General features: G+C 35.2%; 4 protein-coding genes and 1 pseudogene across 5 annotated transcripts; 4 read left to right on the forward strand and 1 right to left on the reverse strand.

The window, feature by feature from the left end:
- The first annotated feature begins 136 nt into the window (after positions 1–136).
- Positions 137–9,158, forward strand: LOC140823329 (homeobox protein LUMINIDEPENDENS-like). 2 transcript variants are annotated; one of them, XM_073184609.1, is made up of 14 exons: positions 137–559; positions 716–743; positions 1,074–1,204; positions 1,494–1,700; positions 1,791–1,843; positions 1,934–2,027; positions 2,112–2,205; positions 2,547–2,676; positions 2,752–2,803; positions 2,886–2,929; positions 3,001–3,083; positions 4,871–5,275; positions 6,727–7,262; positions 7,846–9,158. In XM_073184609.1, the coding sequence occupies exons 1-14, from the start codon at positions 383–385 to the stop codon at positions 8,587–8,589; spliced, it is 2,778 nt and encodes a 925-aa protein (XP_073040710.1). In that variant the 5' UTR covers positions 137–382; the 3' UTR covers positions 8,590–9,158. The 2 variants fall into 2 exon arrangements, with proteins under 2 accessions (XP_073040710.1, XP_073040709.1); XM_073184608.1 differs by having other exon boundaries at positions 138–559; positions 1,494–1,843; positions 7,846–9,155.
- Positions 9,159–13,494: 4,336 nt separating this feature from the next.
- Positions 13,495–14,668, forward strand: LOC140823330 (glutathione S-transferase-like). The gene is made up of 3 exons (XM_073184610.1): positions 13,495–13,763; positions 13,911–13,959; positions 14,050–14,668. Exons 1-3 carry the CDS (start codon positions 13,617–13,619, stop codon positions 14,490–14,492), a joined length of 639 nt encoding a protein of 212 aa, XP_073040711.1. The 5' UTR covers positions 13,495–13,616; the 3' UTR covers positions 14,493–14,668.
- Positions 14,669–15,648: 980 nt separating this feature from the next.
- On the forward strand, positions 15,649–17,102 carry LOC140823332 (glutathione S-transferase PARB-like). Its single transcript, XM_073184611.1, has 3 exons — positions 15,649–16,083; positions 16,180–16,228; positions 16,492–17,102. Exons 1-3 carry the CDS (start codon positions 15,937–15,939, stop codon positions 16,938–16,940), a joined length of 645 nt encoding a protein of 214 aa, XP_073040712.1. The 5' UTR covers positions 15,649–15,936; the 3' UTR covers positions 16,941–17,102.
- A 493-nt stretch (positions 17,103–17,595) lies between these two features.
- Positions 17,596–19,222, reverse strand: LOC140823331 (pentatricopeptide repeat-containing protein At5g66520-like; annotated as a pseudogene).
- Positions 19,223–19,552: 330 nt separating this feature from the next.
- Positions 19,553–20,509, forward strand: LOC140824734 (translocator protein homolog). Its single transcript, XM_073186280.1, has one exon. The coding sequence runs from the start codon at positions 19,758–19,760 to the stop codon at positions 20,343–20,345; it is 588 nt and encodes a 195-aa protein (XP_073042381.1). The 5' UTR covers positions 19,553–19,757; the 3' UTR covers positions 20,346–20,509.
- Positions 20,510–24,047: the final 3,538 nt, after the last annotated feature.

Genomic DNA, 24,047 nt, shown 5'->3' on the forward strand with positions numbered 1-24,047 from the left:
TTTTCTTTATTTATCAATAAGATGATATTTTGGACGAATAATTTTGATATATTTGATTATATTTTATTTTATTTTTATTTTATTTTATTTTTATAAATGTATATTTACCCTGTTTATTAGTTCATCCGGTATTAGTTTTTACAAATGATCAGTATCTTTAAAACAAGTTTTTCCCAATGTACGAGGGCTGGTTCTCAGACAACTTTCGTTCACCAACCCTAATTTCGAAATCTCCCTCACCCTTTCTCCGTTTCCCTTAACAGTAGCCTGATTCCGCGGAATTGGAACATTCGGGCCCGTGATTGGACGATTTCGATCATTTTTCCTAATTTCAATTTTCAAGCTGGTAGGTATTTTTTACTTCTGCCGTGGAGACAGGGAAATGGAGTCTTCGAAGGACAATCAATTGGAATTGGCCGTGTCGAAGAGGTCCGCGACGTCGTATAAAGAGTTGTTGGAAGCTCAGAACGATCTTTTTCAGACACAGATTGGAAAGCTCCAAAAAATTGTTGCCACCCAATGTAAATTAACTGGCGTTAATCCCCTGTCCCAAGAAATGGTTTGTTCAGTTATCCATTTATTTAATTTCCAAAATTGTTTCTTTTTTGTTTTTGTTTTTGTTTTGTTTTGTGTGTGCGTGTTTTGGATAATTAAATTATTTTCGCATCATTTGCTTATCTTTCCTTTTCTGATCACGCTTAATTAATTCATGCAGGCTGCTGGAGCGTTATCTATTAAAATCGGTGAGTTTTTTTTTTATTATTATAGTCGTGTACCCAATTTGTTTTGGGATTCAATTAGAGGTTTCTATTCAATTATCGATTAATGAATCTATTTGATGTGCTGAAAGATCTCTTCCGCTATTCTCAATGGGAAATTTGTTTCTGATGCGGATATTGTCTGTTGTTTGGATAAATATTATTAGCAAGTTTGGTCGACCGTATGCATGGATCTACACATTCTACAGCTATGAAATCGATTGATTTTATTGTTGGTTTATTTTCTGTCCACTTTTGTTAAAATTATTAGATTTGCTAATCTTTGTTCTACCTGACTGTCATATATTTTCTCAGCAAAACGACCTAGAGATCTGTTGAATCCAAAGGCTGTACAGTACTTGAAGTTTGTATTTTCTATCAAAGATGCAGTTAGCAAGAGGGAAATACGGGAAATCAGTGCTCAGTTTGGGGTTGCGGCTACTCAGGTCTCTTCATCCTCTTTTTGGATTTCTCTGGAGTCTCAACCTGTGGGCTGGCAGTTCCTGCCATCCAGAAGCTCTACAAGCGCCTATAATGCTATTTTACCTTTATCTCATGTGCATATTGAATATAAAATGTAGAACATATACTTGTTAGGATGACGACCAAGTTTATTTAGGGTCTTATCAAAAACTTTTTTCCTTTAAAATGTATGACTGTATGCTGCTGCAGAAATTTGCTTTTGGAGATTCCAAAAAGTTACTGAATACTAACTTTATGTTTCATATCTTATAGGTCCAGGAGTTCTTTGCTGGTCAGCGATCAAGAGTTAGGAACTTTGTCAGATTGTCCGGAGAGAAGGCTGACAGGTCTAGGACCTGTGATGATAGTCATCATGGAACAGCCTCAACTTCATATCCAAACGTGTCTGCAGAACCTGTTCCAATCGACACAGTAGCTCCCAATAGTCATGAAGGATCATCTCGATTGATGCATCCTGAGGTGGTCCCATTAGGCAAAGAAAAGTCGGATATTTATTTTATGGACAATATCTTTCGCTTGATGAGGAGTGAAGAATCTTTCTCTGGACAGGTTAAATTGCTGGAGTGGATTTTACTGATTGAAAAAATCTCAGTACTTCACTGGTACTTTAAGCTTGACCTCGGTGAATCGCAGACTGATAATTTATGCAAAGGTAGTTTTTCCTGCATGATCTAATTTGCCTGCATTTCCAGGTTTTTAGTTGAAGGCGGAGTGATGATATTAGCAACATGGCTGAGTCAAGCGGCTATGGAAGAACAAACGAGTGTTCTTAACATTGTTCTGAAGGTGATTCAGTCTTATTATTAATTTAATGCATTCTTTATTTTTCATAGCCACCAATAGCTTAAAAGGATATTGCTGTATTTGCAGGTGCTTTGTCATTTGCCATTGCGCAAGGCTCTCCCCGTGCATATGTCAGCTATATTGCAAAGTGTTAACAAACTGCGTTTTTATAGGGCATCAGGTGCATGCTTTGTCTACTAATTTTCCCATATATGCATATCTCTGATAGTCTTTTATCTATGCTTTCATGAATGCAGTCAATATCAATCAACTGTCGTCAAATGTCTTTGTAACCAACTTTAGACTGTAAAATGGATGCATGGACATCAAATACAGACTTTTAGGCTTGTAACCTGTACATCATGGATGATTTGTTACTTATTGGCATTTTATCACTAGTGATTAAATTTTCTTTGCATGGATGGTTTATTGCATGGTTTACTTTCTATTTTTTTACCAGTGAAACTATTTCCCGGAATTGTTTTGGCTACTTGTCTAATTTTTTCCTGATTTGAAGACCAGACATCTCGAACAGGGCAAGAATTTTACTATCTACGTGGAGCAAAATGTTTGCAAGCAGCCAATCTTCAAACAAACTCAACGGTAACAAATCTGTTGGTGATGCACAGGATGAGATGCTATTGAAGCAAAGGCAAGTCCATTTAACTTGTATTCATAGATAGTGTTGTTTCAAGTATTTTGAAAATTAGTTTGTCGTGGCTTGCAGCATTAAAGAAGTCATGGGCAATGAAACTTGGGATTCAAATGCTAATTACTCGGTAAGTGTTCCCGTAACTTAAGAATCTTTCAAAACATGTTAACTTTGATAAAGTTGCTCACTGGTCATTCTTAATACTACAGGAAGCAGATCTGAGAATAACAAATGGAAATGCAAACAGCTTCAGGTATCTACTGACATCAATTTGTTTGCAAACTTTTTTCGGGGATTTATTTTTAGCCTGAATATCTTTCCCAGGAAGTTGGAATCTCCACAGAAATCGAAGCTGCTTACATCATCATCAGAGGAATCTAATAAAAGGAGAGGTGTCATGTCGTCTCGTATCCTTCTTATCGCCTATGAACTAAATGGAGAACTAAACTTGATTTTCTTTTCAGGACTATGTGGGAGCAGTTGGTTGGGGATTGACGTGCATTAATATTTTTATACTTAGTAATTTATAGAAAAAAATTCCCGTGCCATTGTCTCACCTTGATAGATAAAATATTATACTTGATTTTTATATAAAAATAAATTAATCATTCAATTATTTTGTGCGGCTAACCAAATTAGACAGTTATTTTCTCAGTAAAATATAAATAATCAATCTGGAATAAGAAATTCTTAAACATTGGCTAAATTATTCGAAGAGTCGTGTAAAACAATGACCTCACAATGTACCTGCTGTGGTGGTTGATATTTCACCAGAGCGTTCGTTGGGCAAGGTAGAACTATTGGATTTTATAAAGTGATAAACCACGACTTATACAATGATAATGAGAGAGGGAAAAAAGGAATTTCTGGAAAGAAAAACTGGTGGCAAAGCTGGAACATCATGGATAAGTAAGATGATCTCGGTGGACGGCCAGCTGAATTTTTTATTTATTTTTGCTTTGGGTTTTCGTGTATTGCCTCAGCTTCCTCCATGGACTGTGTTTAACCCATTTGTAGGATTAATGCAGCTTCTGGGGTGGGATGCATGGCAATTTCTTGTCTGTCTAGTTATTTATAATGGTTTGACTGTTCAGTTATCAATATCAAATATTTTAGAGTTTATACCAAATTTCTTGAAACTCTTAGTCAGGGTTCAATCACTTTTCATTGAAATTCTAGTCCCCCGGCGACAAAGCTACATAATCAAATATCAACCTTGTACTTAACTATTAAATTAAGAAAATCATTGCTTTCACAAGTTGGTTCTTGTTGTGGCTGATTAAAAAGCTATCATTTGACAGTTTATTGACGATTTAAAGCTTTGTGATAACTGATAAATAATCTTCTGTTGTATCTATAGAATACGGAAAATATGACTTAATATGTCTCTGTTTCGCTTCCATGAATTGATAGTCTTCAGTTTTACATCATTCTATCATCATTTTTCTGGATCATTCCTCTGTTATTTGTATTGTTGAGAAATCTGAGAGAAACGGAAGAAACTAATCTGCAACCTTTTCTAACATCCATTAGGCACGTCAAGTTTTCACCCATTGTGATGAAAGCCAATTTGACCCAGACGTTTCTGACTATTTATTGCAAACTAAAAAAGTTTCGATTTTTACTCCGTTAGAATTTGAGTGTGTATATTAATTATGTACATAATGTCGGCAAACGTGGAAACGGCAACATCTTACAGTCCTCTAGGGAAGGTGAGGTCTGTTAGCAACATAGTAGGAATTAGTTTGAGTGTAGTATGGATAAAAATTTAGTCATAGTTTACAAAGTAATGTATTGCACGATTAAAAATGTTGAGATCGCATAAATGATATAACTCATCCGGATATCTCACATTGTTATGCAAAAGAAATACGCCAAAAACGAAAAAAAATTGACATGTAGCTGTACACTGAGTCAAAATCATGAGCTCATGAGCATTGATATTTAATGCTGTCTAACATTTACTAATGATTTATGGTTGTGATCAGTTGCGAGAGCAATACCACCAAGCATTCATTCTCCCATTTGTTGGTATCCGGTTGATATCTTAATGTCTTTATGTGTGGTGTAAATGTACTTTTGAAATTATTTATCTTACTTTGCTTTTTTATGATAATTGCTTCCAAGGCATTCAGAGTGTCCTTTCCCTTTATTCTTCTTTGTTCTCTATATACTATGCCTTAACTAGTCACAGAAATGCGAGAGCGAAGAAGGGTTAAGATGGTTGATCCCCCTGGCCAAAGAATAGTTGCCAATAGCCCACATATTGTGAAATCCACACCTGCAACTCACAGCAGGCCACTTTCAGCTGACGATATACAGAAAGCGAAAATGCGTACCCAATTTATGCAAAGTAAATATACAAAGAATGACGATAATTCCCAATTGAGGTCTGATAGTCCACACAATTGTAGCACACCCCATTCCAATGTCCCACCATCAATACCTAAATCTGTTCTGGCGGATCTTGATGAGAGGAGGGAACTTGATAATGCCACATCCAAAGTTTCTAACATACGGGTAACTACTCGTTCAAATTTGGAGGAACCTCCATGGAAAAAGATCAAGAGAATCCCGTTCACATGGCGGACACCCCGAGGTACATTTGCCTTTTGCTCTCATTTTTGTGGTCCTTGTTTTCCTCTGATTGTTCAAGTTACAATCTATGATTAGGCCTTACTTCCAGAATTGTTTGAATATTTGGAGAGATTACTACTAACTGACTGAAATAAGAATTTTCCCTGACACCGTTGTTCTTGGTTATGCGTTTTTCTTTTAATTTTCTCTAGACTAATATTGTATTAGGAAGTTATGAGTCACTTGAGGTTTTAAATAGAGTTACTAAATTCATAGGCAGATGACCTGGCCTTTATATGGTTTATTAAGTGATTTAATCTTGGTTTTGCCAAGGACGTATGCATTTGGTGAACTTGCTGATGAAGGTTGGCACATTTTCGGTCTTTTTGTATGGATTATGGGTTTGCCATTGTTAGACCCCTATTAATTGGCACCATTTTGTATTAACTCTGTTGCACGCGTTTCTCAATCAATGAAACTAATAATTTGATTGAAAATGAAATGGGATTATATACCATCTTAATTATAGGAGGAATTGCAATACAACAATGTGCTGTTGTTTTGATGGAATACCATCCATATGTATGTAATTTCTCATACTTCTAAAATGTAACAGAACTCAGAAGAAAAGAAAGGGAAGTGCGGTGGAGCTTTTTCAGCATAAATACTGTGTTATTTTTGTTCCCGTGTTATGACTCGTCCACAGTTGCTTTGTGTCAGTTGTACAAGTATTATGTTATTTTTCTTCTCGTTTTATGCCTTATCCACTGTTGTTTCACCTCATTCATGACGTGCTATGTGTGGTTATTCCTCGTCTCATTTCTCCAGCCTTTTGTTCCTGATGTTTGCATTTTCCCTTCTGCCAAATCACGTGTGCTCTTATTTGGGATGGTGGATGTCATATGGTAACAATCGAAGTACTGCAAAAGAAGTCTCTTTTGCTCTGAGCTAAATAACCATTCGTTCCCCTCATTGATATTGAATTGCAACGAGAATCAGACTTCAAACATTTGAGAACTTGATCATGATGATACGATTATTAAAGGATCAAGGATGTGCATTATTAACTTCCACATAAAGCTTGTTCTTCGTGTTCAAGCCAGAAAAGAATTACCACTGCATTTTAAAGTATTCCATGAACAAGTTAATCTAACTACACCTTTCCAACAAATGCAATGTGTTCGTTTGATTGCTCCATATATCAAAGAAGCAATATGAATAACACGAAAATGGAGGATTTAAGCAGTGATTTGAACATGAACATCATTTCAATAGATTGACCTTAAATATCGCCAACTTAACCCTTCCTTTATTGTTGTCTTCCTTCTGTACAATTTTACTTTCCGAACTACCATACCAGAAACTTCAAGAAAAGAATTTTACTGGCGATAATATGTCCTGTGTTACTAGTTGCTATATCCTAGTTTTTTGAGTAAGCGTTTCTCATTCCGGGCATCTGTTTGTTTCGCGCAGAAGTGAAAATTGAGGAATCATGGCTTGTCGGCACTGGTGAAAGCAGCAAAGAAGTTGAAGTTCAGAAAAATAGAATAAGGCGTGAGAGGGAAATAATTTATAGGACAATTCAAGAAATTCCAACAAACCCAAGAGAACCTTGGGACAGAGAAATGGACCATGATGACACATTAACTCCCGAAATTCCTATAGAGCAGTTACCAGATGTTGAACCACTCGAAACACCACAAGTTTCTGTTAATGACTGCGAGGGAAGTGCAGCTGCGGTCTCAACAACATTGAGCGGTGCTGGTGGGAGTGTACCTGAACCAGATCTTGAACTGCTAGCTGAGTTGCTTAAAAACCCGGAATTAGTTTATGCATTGACTTCGGGCCAGGCTGGTGATTTATCGAGTCCTGAGACTGTCAAGCTTCTTGATATGATTAAGGTTAATGGGGTGACCTCTTTCAGTAATTTTGCTGGTTTAGGCGCAAAAGATGACCACAAAGTTGAGGTTTCTCTGCCCTCACCAACTCCATCAAGCGACCTTGTGCCGGTGCGTAATTTAAGCAAATTGTGTACACTACTTTTGAGATTTAATAGAATTTTATTCTTAACTATACTTTAATACATTAATCTCCCCTGGTTTTACGTGTCTACCACGCTCCCTCAAATTATATATATAATGAAAGTGTTCCAATACGCAGTAGTTTCTCAAGAACATAAATTATACAGCATATTTTTCCCTCCATTTTTTAAAATTCAATGTTAAAAACTTTGCTGTCCCATAAAGTTTTTCTTGAGTCGAGCTCAAAAAATATGTATATGTACACACTTTTAGCTCACGTAAATTTAAATCGAACCAGAGATACTTCCGATTTTTATCCTGAATTTTTCGTTTTAATTAGAAGGGTAGCGTAGGGGTCGATGGAGTATGCGTTAAAGAATGTCCTGTAGAGTTTTGAGGAACACAAGTTTCCTAACATTAACTGAACCTTGAGTAGACCATTTAACGGTGATCATGGGATGATGAAAAGCTTCTCGCGTTGGTTAATTTTCTCTTGCATTTTCATATGGTTATGGTTTCAAGTTAGTGATTATGGTAATCGTTTTTTTTTTTCTTTTTTTGGTTACTGCAGAATGGAGTGAAGCGCGACTTAACGAGAAACCCATTTTCACGGCAGCACATAACTGAGAAAGGCGGTGTATTTCAAGCCCCGGAAACTGCTCATATTCCAGGGGCCCCTGTTTTTGTCTCTCACCCCCCGCCAGTATCGACTCTGCCATCCACTATTCAGTCGCAGCCGCGTACTCATATTCCTATGCATAACAAATCCTCCAATGTACACTATCTGGCACCAGAGATGGTGCTAAACCCGAATACTGCAATCAACTCTAATCGCGCCTCACCTAGTTTACTCCGGGTCGAAAACTTTGGCAATATCGATATGTCAGCAGCATCTCTGGGCATTTCATCATCCAGGCTCTTACCAACTCCCACATCTGCACCATTACATCCACAGCTTCCTTACACACGCGAGTGTACTGTTCCCCGTTCATTAAGTACTAGACCGGGTTATGAGAAAATTAATTACCATCAAAAGAATCCAGCTATAAACAATGTTCGCACTGGGGCCCCTGTAAATGCTGCAGTGCCTACAGAGACCTGGGAGAGAAATGAACGTGCAGGAAGGCACGGATTTGAATCATGGAGCCCAGAAAATAGCTCACATAGGCGTTATGAACTCACTCCAGGCCGAAATTATCCCCAACCAAGAGTGAATATAAGAGACGGGAGAGAGAGGCAGACACATCGGAATTCAGTGCAGTCTTCTGGTTTCCGGGACCAGAGAACGGGTGGGGTACGTGACTATAGAAGATAGCTCTGAAACAAGCTCTTGTTTTGCCTACAGTTCTTTGGTTGCTCAAAGAAGTGTTGTATTTGATGTACAAAAGAGGTGTTAGCTGTCTTAACTGGACAAATATCATCTGATTATAATGTTCTTTAATTTTTCAGCAAGGAAAGACATTTCTGATCGGGGTAAAGTTTTAAGGAGTTAAATTGCCATCCTACCCTTCTTGGCCAAAGCGGTATTACCTCTTCTTAATGGTCAGGTTATGTCCACATTCCTTTAGTAGGGAATGATGATGACAGCATCCCTTAAACATGTTGATCATATATGATGATCTCTTGGCTCGAGTATTCGTCGATCTTTCTCTTTATCGCCTCCTGTCGTTCTCGCCTTCTTGTTTTTATGACAGCAAGTTTTTCTTGGGAATTCTTCCAACCGGGGCTCTATTTTGATGTTAGCGCTAGTTTGATGCTTGGGAATTCTTCCAACCGGGGACGCAGAACCAGAGGAAAAAGTTGTTCCTCCTTTCCAAAAAGAGTAATTAGGCATAAAAGACTTGATTGAATGGCCCATCCATTTGCTTCAAATTTGGCGCAAATGAAACCCTTGCTTCAAATTTTGACGCTAGACACTTTTATTTTATTTTAATTTTTTAATTTGTTTATTTGTTTAATGTTTTTAAATAATAAAATAGATTGATTAATTTAGTAAATAATATATTTAATAATGAAATATAATTTCTTAATATATAAAGATATTTTAAATCATTTAATTAATATATTAATTAAAAAATATTTTGTTAATATTATAATAATTTACAAATATTTGATTAATATATTAATTCATAAAAATAATTAGTTAGTGTAATTAATTAATGCAAATAACATAATTTATAATTATCAAACACAAAAAATTATTGAATAATATTTATAACATTCAAACACATAGTTAAAATAAAAATATGAATTCGAATTCAGATAATTTAAATGCAAATATAATAAAAGATAAACAAAACTAAATCATCAATAATTTGAAAAATCCAAAATCACCAAAATATTTTCCAAATGCGCTGCCTCTTATGTTGACGACATTCTTCATCTATTTTTTGTGTAATTCTTGCTCGTTCGTTTTGAACAATTTGACGTATTTCTGGATCGCTAATTGTGCTTAGATCCATGTACAAAACTTTATTATTCATCTTGAATTATAGCCAATGCTATTAGTTGTTGGCGAATTTCTATTCTTTTTTGATCATTTTGCAATGTTTACAGCTTAATATCATAATTTTGTTGCATATCGATAAATACCTTTGTAATACATTGATAAGCTCGCGATGTCCTTCCTTATCGTAGAAATTAATTCAAAACATGTTCTTCTCTTTTTTTCTTTAATTTGGATTTTTTCACTCCAAGAAGTCGTTGAGATGGAGTTCCACCTACATTCTCATCACTGCTTAAATTAATTGAAAATGAATTTATTGCAGGGGAACCTGATATTGGAGAGCTATGGTTCTTGAGTATTCGACTGTGATGAATCTAACTTTGTGACATGTTGTTTGGATACTGGCATTGGTGCACTGTCGTTGGTCGAAAATTTCTCCATATCTTTCATTATAGGCCAAACATGATCAAACTTGAAACTTTTAATGAAATTTTTATCTTGCATTATTAAACCTCTTTGCCATGTTCAACTGCACAGAAATATCTAACTCGTATAAAAAATAGACTTAGAGTATTCATGTAAATATAATAATAAATACTTATAATATCTTGTTAAGATGCGCCACTCGGCTTCAGCTTTTCAACTATACTAACACATTTACATAATTTTCTAACAGCACGGAGGATAACTCGCATGCGACATTACAATGATATGATATTGTGTACTTTCATGTTATTCGATTTGCATGCATTGAAATCTTCTTCAATACGACTCCAACATCGATCTTTGGATTGGTTTATACCAGTGATAGGATTTTGCGAAACGTCAAGATAAACATGACACATGAGTTTATCTTCTCAATAGCGTAATTAGTTGTTCGGAAAGTGGAGTCCATTGAATTTCTTTGAACAATGAGATTATTTGGTTGTAGATTGTAATGTTTATGTTTTAATCAACCAACAAGAGGTTTATTTATAGTAAGAATGTGACCTACCAGTCAAAAACGCATCTACTAGTATAAATACATATACCAAACTCATCTACCGGTTAAAAATGAATATATCAAAATCACACACATCTACCAAACTCATATACTAGTCAAAACCGTATCTATCAGTCCAAACCCACCTACCAGTCAAAAACACATCTATCAATCTAAAATGCATCTACCAAAATCACACACATCTACCAAACTCATATACTAGTAAAAATATATTTACCAATCCAAACTCATCTACCAGTAAAAAACACATATATCAAACTGATCTATCAGTCCAAAAATGCATCTACCAAAATCACACTCATCTACCAATCAAAGACACATCTATATAATGTAAGTAAAGTATCATAATTTCTTACAAATATTAGCTTCTTTCTAAATTAAAAATGAATTTGTATTCTCTATTTGATGCAAAGTCATCTAGCTCATCTTCATTGTCAGACAATGAAGATGATATTCAATTTGTTAAAAACTTTGAAAATAGAAGAGGAGCAATACTGTCAACTATAGCTCGAGAACAAGATTTAGTTGTTGTCTATATCATCTAACAAGAACAAGAAGTCACACACAGAGGGTCACTCTCATGTCACATAGTCATCCGACGCGAATGTGAAATTACTGATCATAAGTTATTTAACGACTATTTTGCTGAGAATCCGGTCTATAATGAAGCAATGTTCCAGAAATCTTCTCTTTCAGATAGTAGATGTAAAGAATCACGATGTTTATTTAATATAAAAAAGTGATAGTTTGGGATGGATCGGGTTATCAAATAATCTAAAAACAACTGATGCATTGAGAATGCTAGTATACGGCATACCTGCGGATGCTATTGACGAGCAGACGAAGGAGCCGAATCTACTGCAATTCAGTGTATGCAACGCTTTTGTCGAGTTGTAGTGGAAATTTTTGCGGAGCAGTACTTGAGATCACATATGGCCAAGATGTTGCTAGACTTCTCTATATTGGCAAACAATGCGGTTTTCCTCGGATGTTGGGAAGTCTCAGACTATGAGTATTGGAGGTGGAAAAATTGCTCCACGGCTTGGGCGAAACAATATGCAGGTCGTAGTGGTTCTCCAACAATCATTTTAGAAGCTGTAGCTGATTATGAATTTTGGATATGACATGCATATTTTAGTATGCCTAGAACCAATAATGACACAATATTTTAGAGTCTTCCAGCTTATTTTCCAATCTTGCACAAGGAATTGCTCCTCCAGCTCATGATATTATTGGAAAAAAAGAATATGACACTGTATATTATTTAGCTGATAGTATTGTGCAAACTTGCCATGATCCGCATGGTGCAAAGAAGCAGTATTTTGCAATGAAACAAGAGTCATGCAGGAAAGATGTGGAGTATGCATTTGATACTTTTCAATCATGATTTGCGATTGTGGCATCTCCAGCACGTGGTTGAAAGAAAATCATTTGAATGATATAATGAAAGCATGTATTATAATGAACAATATGATAACCGAAGATGAACGTAGGTCTTAGCGCATCAATTCAATGATGCTAGGAAGTACCGAATCCAATGGTAGAAATGATTATCAATGGGCATATCAGATTTTGGAATTTATCGCTCGATATAAACAAAATAAAAGAAAAAGACGCTCATTATGCATTATGAAATACTTTAATTGATCATTTATGTGATTAGTATGGTCGTTCAAATATTTAAAGTTATATTGGTAATATCTTATTTAATTTAATGTCACGCATCGATTTTATTTCACCAATTTTAATAGTTTTTATTTCAATTCGTATAATATTGATTTCAATAATATATTTAAAATAATTAAATTAATCATTTTAGTGATATTATCGCAATTATTAATAATATAATATTATTATATCAAATATAAAATGGAATTATAATTATATCATTAAATTTAAAAATAGACATTTAATAAATAATAAGAAATATTTTAAATAAATCAAACAAAACAGAATATTTCGAGAATATTTTTTTAGATTAAGATTTGAAATAGATGGGTTGGAAATGAATATTATATTTGGTGCAGAAATTACATTATTTTAAAATAGAAGAAATAGATGAGTTGGAAATGATATTATATTTGGTGCAGAAATTACATTATTTTAAAATAAAATTGTTTTAAAATAAAGTTTTTGGTTGGATATAACTAAGAAGATTTTTGCTCAATAAAAATAGGGGAAATGTGAAGAAATGCATGCATATGCTGTATTGCTTTTTGATCACATCTAAATGTCTAATCCGTCTTTGTCCTAATTATAATCTCCTATTTCCATAATCTCACGATAAGATTTTAAAAGTCATTACGTTCTTACCTGAGTATAAGTACAGAGAAACCTTCTAATCTACCAGCCATTTGTTTATCAAATAAAAAGTTCTAAAACGAATCTTGATGATGACATAAAATCAAGAAACTACAGAAAAATATCTTCAAATTCGTTCTGTATTTTCACATACAGCGTTTGACTCGATCTTGGAAATGCACCAACCTACCTACTCTTAAAGAAAAAAAAAAGTGAGCCTACCTAATCATATATGTTCCGAAAGAAATTTCTAGGAAATTCGAAATGGCCTGCCCCCTTTGCCGTAGGAGAGATCTGATGGCCGTGATACATCCTGGAAATGCGCCATTATTGATCACTTTTTCAATTATAATAAATATAATAAATAAATGCATAAAAAAATACAACTTGCCAGAGACTCACGTGGCAAACATTTCTTTCCTTTGAGCTGCAATCATGCAACCAATTTTGTTACTTTAATGGCCAAGTGGGAGAAAATTATTGGAGAAATATCATTGTCTATCAAGATAAATACCCATTCATCTTCTTGCTCATCCACCCTAAAATCATAGACTCTTTGCTTGTTGTGGTGTTTGATTAGGTGATTTTGATCATGACAATCAAGATTCATGGACACCCTATTTCTCCAGCATCACAGAGAGTTATTGCCTGCCTTGAGGAGAAAGGGGTTGAATTTGAACCTGTTCTGGTCGATCTACTAACTGGCCAGCAGAAGAAGGAGCCTTTCCTTTCCATCAACGTAAGCCATAAATCCCAAGAGACCTTTGTTGGTTCTCTGTGTATGTTGATTGAACTTTGAAAATGTTTTAGATCTTGCTTTTCTTGTGGGTGGGATATTAATCATTGATTTGACACTGTTAACTTCCATTCTACCCAATTGGTGCAGCCATTTGGTCAAGTGCCAGGTTTTGAAGATGGAGACTTGAAGCTCTTTGGTAATATTCCCTGGCTATAGATCTTATTCTTGAAGTAATTTTAATTTACTACCACCCCATTTGATTGACATATGGAAATCTCGAATACAGAGTCAAGAGCAATCACTAAATACATTGCACATACATATGCTGACAAGGGAACTCCACTCTTGTTCGAAGATCCCAAGAAACTGGGAACCTTGTTTTTATGGCTTGAAGTCGAAGTTCATCAATTTGATGCGTCAGCACAAAAGCTCGCCTTTGAGATCTTGATCAAGCCAATGAAGGGCTTGACTACAGATGAAGCTGCAGTTGAGCAATTGCAAGTCCAATTATCTAAAGTTCTCGACGTGTACGAGGCCCGATTGTCTAAATCGAAATACTTAGCAGGAGACAGCTTCACATTGGCTGATCTGCATCATCTCCCAGTTGTCAATAACTTGTTGAAAACAAAGGTTAAAGCTTTGTTTGATGCACGACCCCATTTCAGTGCTTGGTGCGCTGATATCTTGGCCAGGCCGGCTTGGAAGAAGACTCTTGAAGTGAAGTACTGATATATATAATATGCTGCTTTGTATTTCACCCGAATAAAAGGCATCTTTATGTGTTTGCAGATTTGAGTTCGAACTTACATTCGTGAGTGTCTGACTGGTTTTAAGGATTGTATCGATGTAATGAAAACAAAATTAACAGCCTGTAGAGCTGTGTTATGGATATCCTCTTTTGTAATCCATTTTGGGCTTACTGCATGCACAGACTCTCTGAATTTTTTTATCAGCACAATGTCGAACATATCTTATACACAGATCTGAGTCGGAGTGCTTATAGGACGTGCTACTTAGCTGAGAAATAAAGAGAGAAAAGAACACATGTATCTGCTGTTATGATTGTTGGATGTCTTTTGGATACCATAGGATGGATTTCTTCTCTTAGGTCCTAAGAGACTGAATATAAGGATTTGAATCTGAACTATGAATTTGAAATGAACACGAATATTTGGTATATTTCAGATATATCATAATCACACAATTGTGTGTATTTATATAAGTTAAAAGGCAAGGGATTGACTCTAAATCCACAACACATAAATTCATTCAAAAAAATCAAATAGATTAGAATTTCATAGTTTCAAGTTCTTAAATCCAAGATCAATCATAGGTTGTATTTGCTTGAATTGATAGATTTGATTTAGAATTACATAATTGATTTGAGTAAGGATGTAATAGATTAATTTCAAATGACGCTCATTGTTAACATTTCATAACTTTGTATGAAATATATATGAAATATATATGAAATCTACTTGAATTTTGTCTATCCAATTAAGTCAAAAGATTTGAAATCTAGCGAGACGATCTGAATCACAATGTTTCTGAAACTGAGAGTAAATATCATTTGGGGCAAAGACTTGTGTGAGACGGTCTCATGGGTCGTATTTGTGAGACGGATCTCTTATTTGGATCACCCATGAAAATGTATTACTTTTTATGCTAAGAGTATTACTTTTTATTGTGAAAATAGGTAGGGTTGACCCGTCTCACAGAATATGATCCATGAGACGGTCTTACATGAGACATACTAATCATTTGGTTAGAATCACAATATGACATGGAGATACTATGAATAAAGATGCATTAAAAGAGAGAAGAAAACACAAAAGGAAATATTGATTGGGAAGAGTCGGGGTCAACTTGACAATATAAAGCTGTGTATCAATTTTGATTGCATGCACAATACATTTTTTTTTATAGTTTCTCAAAACAGGTCGATGAAGTGAGCAGAGACGTCATATTCCCGACAATTACATGTGCCCATATGTAATAATCCCATAAAGAAACTTCAAACTCGCAAGACTCTGTCGTATCAGTGACATTCATAGGCAAACATTTCTCAAAATTCTCTGCTATAAATAAACACCTGCACACTGTCTTTCTACATGATCATCACATAATCAAATCCATTTCACATAATCAAATCCATTGTTTTATTTAAAAAAAAATGGCGATCAAGGTTCACGGGGCAACCTTATCAACTGCAACGATGAAAGTTTGTGTGTGCCTCAATGAGAAAGGACTCGATTACGAGTTCGTTCGGGTTAACATGAGGGTCGGAGAGCACAAAAAGGATCCTTTCCTATCCCTCCAGGTAAGCTCTTTAAACTTCGAAGCCTTCATTCTTAAATCTTCAGACGTACACGACTTTCGGAATCGTTGCTCATCTTGATCAACTTATCTGATGCAGCCATTTGGTCAAGTGCCTGCCTTTGAAGATGGAGACCTTAAGCTTTTTGGTAAGTTCCGTTAATGAAATCTCACAATATAACTGAAGAAACACAAGAAATTTAACCTTCAGAACCCCTCATCCTTGTAAGCACAGACAGATCCGACAGCAGACATTAATTTTTTATTTTTTATTTTTGAGATTTTATGTATTATCGGGCCAAAAAATACTGTAGATCGGACCACCTTCACCTAACCCCTCGCTCGGTTCCTAGGTCCGCCTGTGCAGTAAGAGAACAAGATATTTGACTTTTTATCATAAATTTTTATGCAGAATCAAGGGCAATTAATCAATATATTGCATACACTTATGCTGACAAGGGAACCCCACTGGTATTCCAGAACCCAAAGGAGATGGCAAAAGCGTTGGTATGGATGGAAGTGGAGGCTCAAAAGTATGACCTTCCAGCATCAAAGTTAACATGGGAACTCAGCTTTAAGCCGATGATGGGGAAGCCTGTGGATGATGCTGTCGTTGAAGAATATGTTTCCCAGCTGTCTAAAGTTCTTGATGTGTATGAAGCACGATTGGCACAATCCAAGTACTTGGCAGGAAACAGCTTCAGTCTAGCAGATCTCAATCATCTCCCAACATTGAGCTACCTGATGGGGACAAGTGTCAAAGCAGTTTTTGATTCACGTCCTCATGTCAGAGCTTGGTGTGAGGATATCTTGGAAAGAGCCGCTTGGAAAAAGGTTGTTGACATGAAAAACAACCAGTGAGCTATAGGGTCTTCACCTCCATATTAAGTCATTGTGGCTTCTCATCCTATTACCTATACACTCTGTTTTGCTTCCAATTTCTTGTTTTGAATCTTCCATAAGAATGTTGTGGAAAGAATCTGCCAATAATATAATGTTTAGCTTACAACTCTTTTTCTGAAATTTTAATAAGGATCTTGATTCATAAATTCATGTTCTGATTTTTCATATCTAGAAATGGAAGTCATGTTTCGTTTAATGCAAGAAAATACATAAATGATGAAAATATTAACGGCGGCATTGCCCAAGACTCCTCTACCCCTTTTCCTTCACATGTCCAAAACAGGAAAAATCATATGAAAAGTGGGAGTTACCTTGTGCATTCAAGCATTACTCCTCTCTAGAGTAACAGTTCCAACCAACCAACCAGATATATAAATTATAATGAGTTGAATTTTCTAAAAAGGCCAACTTTTTTTATGACAAAAGGAATAAACATTTCCTAGGCTGACTACCATTCACCTTCTTATCGTTGTGCCGTGGCATCAAAATTCATAATGTGGTACAAGCACGAACACAAGGTCCATGCACCCTGACGCATATACGCAATGAAGTTCCAATCACATGCCTTCAATCAAATTAATGAAAATGTTTGTTTACCACATAAAAAACTGGATACAGCAAAAAGCTGATTCTATTGTCCATAATATCCTATTCCAATGAATACAGAAATAATGCATTATATCAGACTGTTGAAATTTTGGACACATATTATCTTTTGTCCTATTGTATCGAACCAGAAAACAAAAAGGATGACCAACACCGAAGAAGGTTGTCTCTCTTTCCCAAACAGCAGAGAACGGAAACATGTCAGGCCAACCGCTGAAGACCGAATCCCTCGTGTTCATGTTCAACTGAGCTGCTACCCACGCACTTCTTTAGTGCCCTCACCCTCACTTACATCAAGCTCCTAACTTTCTCAACATCGCTCCATCTTTCCATTGCAGCATACAAGGCGACACAACATAATAAGCACTATTCTCAGGCTCCGACTCCACAAGTTTACAAGCAGCGATCTCACTTAGTTCCAGGTCAGTTCGAGCTCTACAACCAGAAAGTAGAGCTCCCGAAATACTCACAGTAGGCTCAAAAGGCATCTAAATGATCATCCTATGAGCCTCTTCCAAGAACCCAGAACGTGCTAAAACATCGACCATACAAGCGTAATGTCTAACATCTGGTGAAAACCCATACTTCCCAGTTTCCATCAACCAATGAAGAAAATATTTGCCACCGCATATGTAAAACACCCGAATGCACACAAGTGCACATCACCGCAATTAAAGTGACCTCATCAAGCTTAAAACCTTCTTGTTCCATCCTCAAAAACCACGTAACAGCTTCCTTACCATTCTTAGCTAGAGCTAGCCCTTTAATAAACATGTTCCATGTGAACACATTCTTCTCACTCATCTGGCCAAACACACACAAACCCTCGTCGATTTTGCCACACTTCATGTACATATCAATTAAAGAAATACCTAAAAATCACATCCAATTCCCATTTACTTCCCTTTACAAGCTCAGGTAACCAAACTCAAATATCCTGCGCACGGAAATCAGCACATGCAGCCAAAACATTCACCACGGTCACTTGATTAGGCATCACACCTCGCTTTTCATCCTCACAAAAGCAATCAAATCGTCATCCAACTTCCCAGCTTCCCTAAATCCAGAAATCATAACCGTCCACGACACGTCGTCTATCTGTGGCATTTCATCAAACACGTTCCCGCACAAACCCATTTCCCCAACCGCATCATACAAATTGATCAAAGCATTCCCAACATAAGTATCACCCAAAAAACTCAACTTGATCACCTGGGCATGCACCAAAGTTCCTTCTTTCACCAACTTCAAGTCCGCCAATGCCTTGAGCACAAATGGTAAAGTGTATCGTTGACAAGTTGTGGTGGAATGAGAAAACAGTCTCAGAAGGGTGTTGCAAATGAAAGTGTGCGATCTTGAGAGGTTGCTGGTGTAGAGGGGCAAGACGTGGGAGTCGAGGAGGTTTAAGGGGTGGCAGGCGGTGATGAAGCGGTGAGCGACGGTGGTGTTGATGTGAAGACGAGAGAGGATGAGCTGAGCTTGAATTTGTCGGTGGTGTGAAGGAGTGGAGCCAGGATCCAACAGGTGGATGATTCTGGTTACCGTTGGTTTCAAATTTAGTGGGTTCATTTGTTCTTGATCATCTCTTTTGCTTTATCGAAACAGAGCCAAGAATAATCAAAACACAGTCGAAGTTATTTGATCATCCAGCATGCATATTCATATATATTTTTAAGTATACACATTATTATTTTTTAATATAAAAGAGAATTAAAAATAATAATAGAGTTTGTATTAAATAATATATGAAATAATCCATAATTAAATTTTATTTTAGTTGTTTCTGATAATTTTTAACTTGATTTATGTTATAAAAAAAATTTAATTTGAGAGTACCATCATGACATTGTTCTAAATTACAAAAATATAATATAATTATTCGTACAAGTTTAGTGGTAAAATGACATGTATTTTTTTGAGGTAAAGTAACTAGAAGATTGTCGACGGCCCAAAGTGGGTAAAATAAAATGGGCAGCGCCACAGCATTGCGCCCACGTGTCCCGCTTCTCGCCATTTCGCGCCACCTCGCGTAGCCACGCAGCTCTCTCCTAATACAAAATCTTACAAGATAAACTTCTTCCCCATCGATAAAAGCCCTCCACCTGAATCTATCTAACGCATCGCATCAATTCGTTTCTCCATTCTACAAGCTTCCATCTATCCATTGCAATGGCTTCCCGCGATCTCAAACAACGAACGACTGAAAAAGAAGAGTCGCAAACCCCTAACGTCATCGACGCCACCGCGCCTTCCGATGTCAACTCCAGGAAAGGGAAGAGATCAAAAGGTGTGGCTAGGCGCGGCTTCCGCTCCTTGGCCATAGTCCTCGCCTTCCCTCTCTCCCTCGCTGTCCTCGTCATCTACCTCTTCGGCTCCACCACTCGTTTCCGCAACATAGAGAAACCATTCTACATCCCTCCCCTCTGGGCACTCCACCTCGCCTGTCTGACTTCTTCCTTCTTTTCCGGCCTCTCGGCTTGGATTGTCTGGGCCGACGGCGGTTTCCACCGCCGCCCGGTGGCGCTGACTTTATACATGGCTCAGCTGGGGCTCAGCCTCGGATGGTACCCGATCGTGTTCGGCACGGGGGCTGTAAGAGTTGGGTTGGCACTGTGCGCAGCGCTGTTTGGGTTGCTGGTCGGGAGTTGGTGGACCTTCAAGAGTCTGAATCCGATCGCCGGTGATCTGTTCGTGCCGTGTCTGGTGGCGGCGCTGCTTCCAGCTGCTGTGAATTTCCGGCTGTTGTATAGTCAGTGAGCAAGAAAGGGTGATTTGTATTGGGATGGTTTACTTTTTTTCCAACTCGTGTTTGAACATGAATTTGTGTTGTACAATAAAGAGTGTCGGACTACCTACCATGTTTTGCCGTAAGTTTTTACTTATCCTACTGGTTTATATATTTTAAAATATCTTTATGTGTATCTGGCAGTCTACACATATATTGTGTAATTAAATACACAAATAATTAGTATTTTTTGTTTCGAATTGAACATTTTTAAATTATCTTTTTTTAATTACATGATATTTTGTTGTTAAATTGATGATAAAAACTTGTGTGAGACGGTATCACGGGTCGAATTTGTGAGACGGATATCTTATTTGGGTTATCAATGAAAAAATATAATTTTTTATGTTAAGAATATTATTTTTTATTGTGAATATAGGTAAGGTTAATCTGTCTCACAGATTAGTATATATCCGTGAGACGGTCTTACACGAGATAAGTTCAAAATTGTTATGAGATCGTCTCATATACTGAGAGTCCATTTCAATCTAATTTTAAATTTATGAGAGTCTATTTCAATCTAATTTTAAAAATTTAAAATAGAACAACTCTCATAAATCACATTTCATTTCCATCTATTGTTTGAAATATTATCGCAAGTTTTGATTTTATACGATTTTGAGGTAAAATTTGACAATATCGAATATGTATATGTAATTATTTGATTTTTATAATATTAATTAACGATGTTTCAAGTTTGGATTTCTACAACTTTTGGAAATAATATTAATCAATTAGTTGAAATATTTGAGGAATATTGAAATTGTGATTATTATTGAGTTTGTATAGTTATTTTTTGATGTAGGATAACCGAAAATTGAATAATTATTGAGATTTGGAAAAAAAAATTATTTGTGGAAAAATTTTGGGATGATTATAATTTTAGTTAAGTCATTAATTCGAAAATGATGGGAAAAAAATTATTTAGTTTTTTTTTTTGAAAAGAAAAAAAAACAAAATAACTTATGTCTATCATCATAGTTAAAAATGAGTAAAATATAGATTTCAATTGAAATTGTCAATCAAACTAAATTAATTTAAAATATGGATGTGTTTTTATTCAAAATTTAGGTTTTATTTTTGAGTAGGTCTCATGTGAGACCGTCTCACGGATCTTAATCCGTGAGACGGGTTAACCCTACCCATATTCACAATAAAAAGTAATACTCTTAGCATAAAAAGTAATACTTATTCATGAATGACTCAAATAAGAGATCCGTCTCACAAATATGACCCGTGAGATCGTTTCACACAAGTTTTTACTTTTATTTTTGGAATATCAGTTAGTTCAATTTAATTTTTAATATAAAATTTTGGTTAACCAACCATCTAAAAATTTATTAAAAATAATTTAATAATATTAAATTTTCAGAAAAAATATATTAGGATATAGATATAATTATAATAAATTTTTAATAAACCTTTATGGGACAAGAAAACTAAACTTGAAAATATATATTTTTTAATAAATAAAATTTAAAGTTATTTAATCCATTTTATATATCACATTTTTTAATCAAAACTTTATTTTTTAAAAAAAATAGGTTCGATTATTGGTTCATTATGTTTTGCAGTGAAGTTCTGTGTATTCAATTTAGTTTGTCAATAATTAAAGTTTGGTTCGATTTTAGTCAAATGTTCATCTTAATTATTAGTTAACACGGGATAGAGTCAGTCTCAAGTAGTTTTGAATTCTGGTTCTATTTATATATGTGATCTCGTCTTACAAGAAATATTCTTTATAATTTTGTTGATAGTAATTATGTCTACAATTATAAAAGCTTCGGAGTATTTTTTTTCACATCAAAATGTAAGGGACATACGTAGGTCCCATATTACAGAAGTTTAAAAGTTTTGGAAAAAAATTGGGAACAGAACTCTGAGAGGAAATTTCTTCTGTTCTTATTTTGAAAAATTTTATCTTCTAATTAGTGTTCTTTGTTTATTTGTTTGTTTGTTTTTTTTTAATGATACAAACAGCTACCTATTTTTCGGTACAAACGGCAATTTTTTTTCCTCCCAACGAGCCATTTTTTTCAAAAAAAATCCTCCTAATGTTGCATTTTTTCCTTTTTGAATTAGTATTTCCGTAGACAAAACTACATATTAAGTGAACATTATAATTAAATTGAGATAATTATTATATAAACAAAACGTTTTTAGTACCATTCATGTCATTAAATTACTGATGGTGTAGATTACAATTGTTGCTAAATTAGCGACGGTTTCTTAAAAAACCGTCGTTAATTAGCGATGGTTGTTTTTATTTTTCATCGCTAATTGTTTCGTTTTTATTTAAAAACATGTTGTTTTATAATTTCTTTAAATAAAATTTATTTATACAAATATTTAAATAATCTACTCAACTCATTTAAATTAATGATTTTTACATTTATAAATAATGTATGAAACAATTAAATATTCCAATAATAAGTAAACAACAAAATTGCTTGAGAGAGAAAAATATACTACGTAGATGAAGATGTGTGATAAAATGGATCGGAATGACCAAATTTATAGACAATTTGCGACGGTATTTTTGAAAAACCGTCGCTTTCTCTGAAAATAAACCGTCGCTTTCTCTGAAAATTGTCGCCAATAGCGACGCGTCTCTGAGTTAAATCGACGACGATTCATAAAACTGTCACTATTAACGACATGTTTTGCAAAAATGTTGCTAATTATAGCGACAGTTCTTAAAACTATCGTTAATTAGCGATAGTTTCAGCAAAATCGTCGCTACAACCGTCGCTAATTAGCGACGGTTGTACTAGCGACAGTTCTTAAAACTATCGTTAATTAGCGATAGTTTCAGCAAAATCGTCGCTACAACCGTCGCTAATTAGCGACGGTTGTACTAGCGACAGGTCTCGACAGGTCTCGACTATGTCGCTAATGAGCAACAGTTTAAAATCAGTGATGTTTTATATATTGTCGCTAATACTTGCGCCGGTTGTAATAAAACCGTCGCAAATATTTTATTTGCGATGATTTTGCAAGAAGTGCAATTATTGATAAATTAGCAAACATTCAGTTTTACAATCGATATTAGAGTCAATGTCACGAGTTCGATTCACATGGTTTGCAAGAAGTGCAATTATTGTAAAATAGATTGTTGAGATACAATAATTGTCTCTGCTAGAAAAATGATCGAACCGTAGTGCATGAGTAGTTGTATACTTTAAAATATTTGAATTACACAATTATTACATAGTATACATTTTGATAAAATGGTTTGTGTTCGTCCTATATTATCATTTGCATGGAATTTGATTTAGCCTGAGTTTGATACTGCCTTCGATTTATTTTTAGTTGCAAAAGTTATACTATTATAATTTATTTAATTTGAATCAGTCCACACCATCACAATTATCATTCATTGATCTAACCTATATTAAAAAAATTTAACATATTAGTAATTATCTATGTGGAAATGACTTGGGCTCGCTTTAATATATAATTTGTTGGGTTGAGAAACAAAAACAATCTTGATTCTGATGATAACAAAACTTGTTATTGTGTTTCTAACATATTTACTCAAGTGTGTAGTTGATAGCTCAAATTGGAAGCTGGAACTCGAATATAGGCAAAAACTTGTCGAACTTCATTATTTTGATGATATTTCTCATCTCGGTAATGCAAATGACAAACCACCAAAGTTAATGAACAGAAAA

Source organism: Primulina eburnea, chromosome 2, assembly GCF_022965805.1.
Source record: "Primulina eburnea isolate SZY01 chromosome 2, ASM2296580v1, whole genome shotgun sequence".
Lineage (NCBI taxonomy): Eukaryota > Viridiplantae > Streptophyta > Magnoliopsida > Lamiales > Gesneriaceae > Primulina > Primulina eburnea.

What these genes read in the sequence shown, in the direction of transcription:
- LOC140823329 (XM_073184608.1), top strand. Translation starts at nt 383, where the DNA reads ATGGAGTCTTCGAAGGACAATCAATTGGAATTGGCCGTGTCGAAGAGG. An exon ending in TTGGGGTTGCGGCTACTCAG is followed by an intron (nt 1,205 to 1,493) that starts GTCTCTTCATCC and finishes CATATCTTATAG; the next exon opens with GTCCAGGAGTTCTTTGCTGG. An exon ending in GAGATGCTATTGAAGCAAAG is followed by an intron (nt 2,677 to 2,751) that starts GCAAGTCCATTT and finishes CGTGGCTTGCAG; the next exon opens with CATTAAAGAAGTCATGGGCA.
- LOC140823330 (XM_073184610.1), top strand. Translation starts at nt 13,617, where the DNA reads ATGACAATCAAGATTCATGGACACCCTATTTCTCCAGCATCACAGAGA. An exon ending in AGCCTTTCCTTTCCATCAAC is followed by an intron (nt 13,764 to 13,910) that starts GTAAGCCATAAA and finishes CAATTGGTGCAG; the next exon opens with CCATTTGGTCAAGTGCCAGG. An exon ending in TGGAGACTTGAAGCTCTTTG is followed by an intron (nt 13,960 to 14,049) that starts GTAATATTCCCT and finishes TCTCGAATACAG; the next exon opens with AGTCAAGAGCAATCACTAAA.
- LOC140823332 (XM_073184611.1), top strand. Translation starts at nt 15,937, where the DNA reads ATGGCGATCAAGGTTCACGGGGCAACCTTATCAACTGCAACGATGAAA. An exon ending in ATCCTTTCCTATCCCTCCAG is followed by an intron (nt 16,084 to 16,179) that starts GTAAGCTCTTTA and finishes TATCTGATGCAG; the next exon opens with CCATTTGGTCAAGTGCCTGC. An exon ending in TGGAGACCTTAAGCTTTTTG is followed by an intron (nt 16,229 to 16,491) that starts GTAAGTTCCGTT and finishes ATTTTTATGCAG; the next exon opens with AATCAAGGGCAATTAATCAA.
- LOC140824734 (XM_073186280.1), top strand. Translation starts at nt 19,758, where the DNA reads ATGGCTTCCCGCGATCTCAAACAACGAACGACTGAAAAAGAAGAGTCG.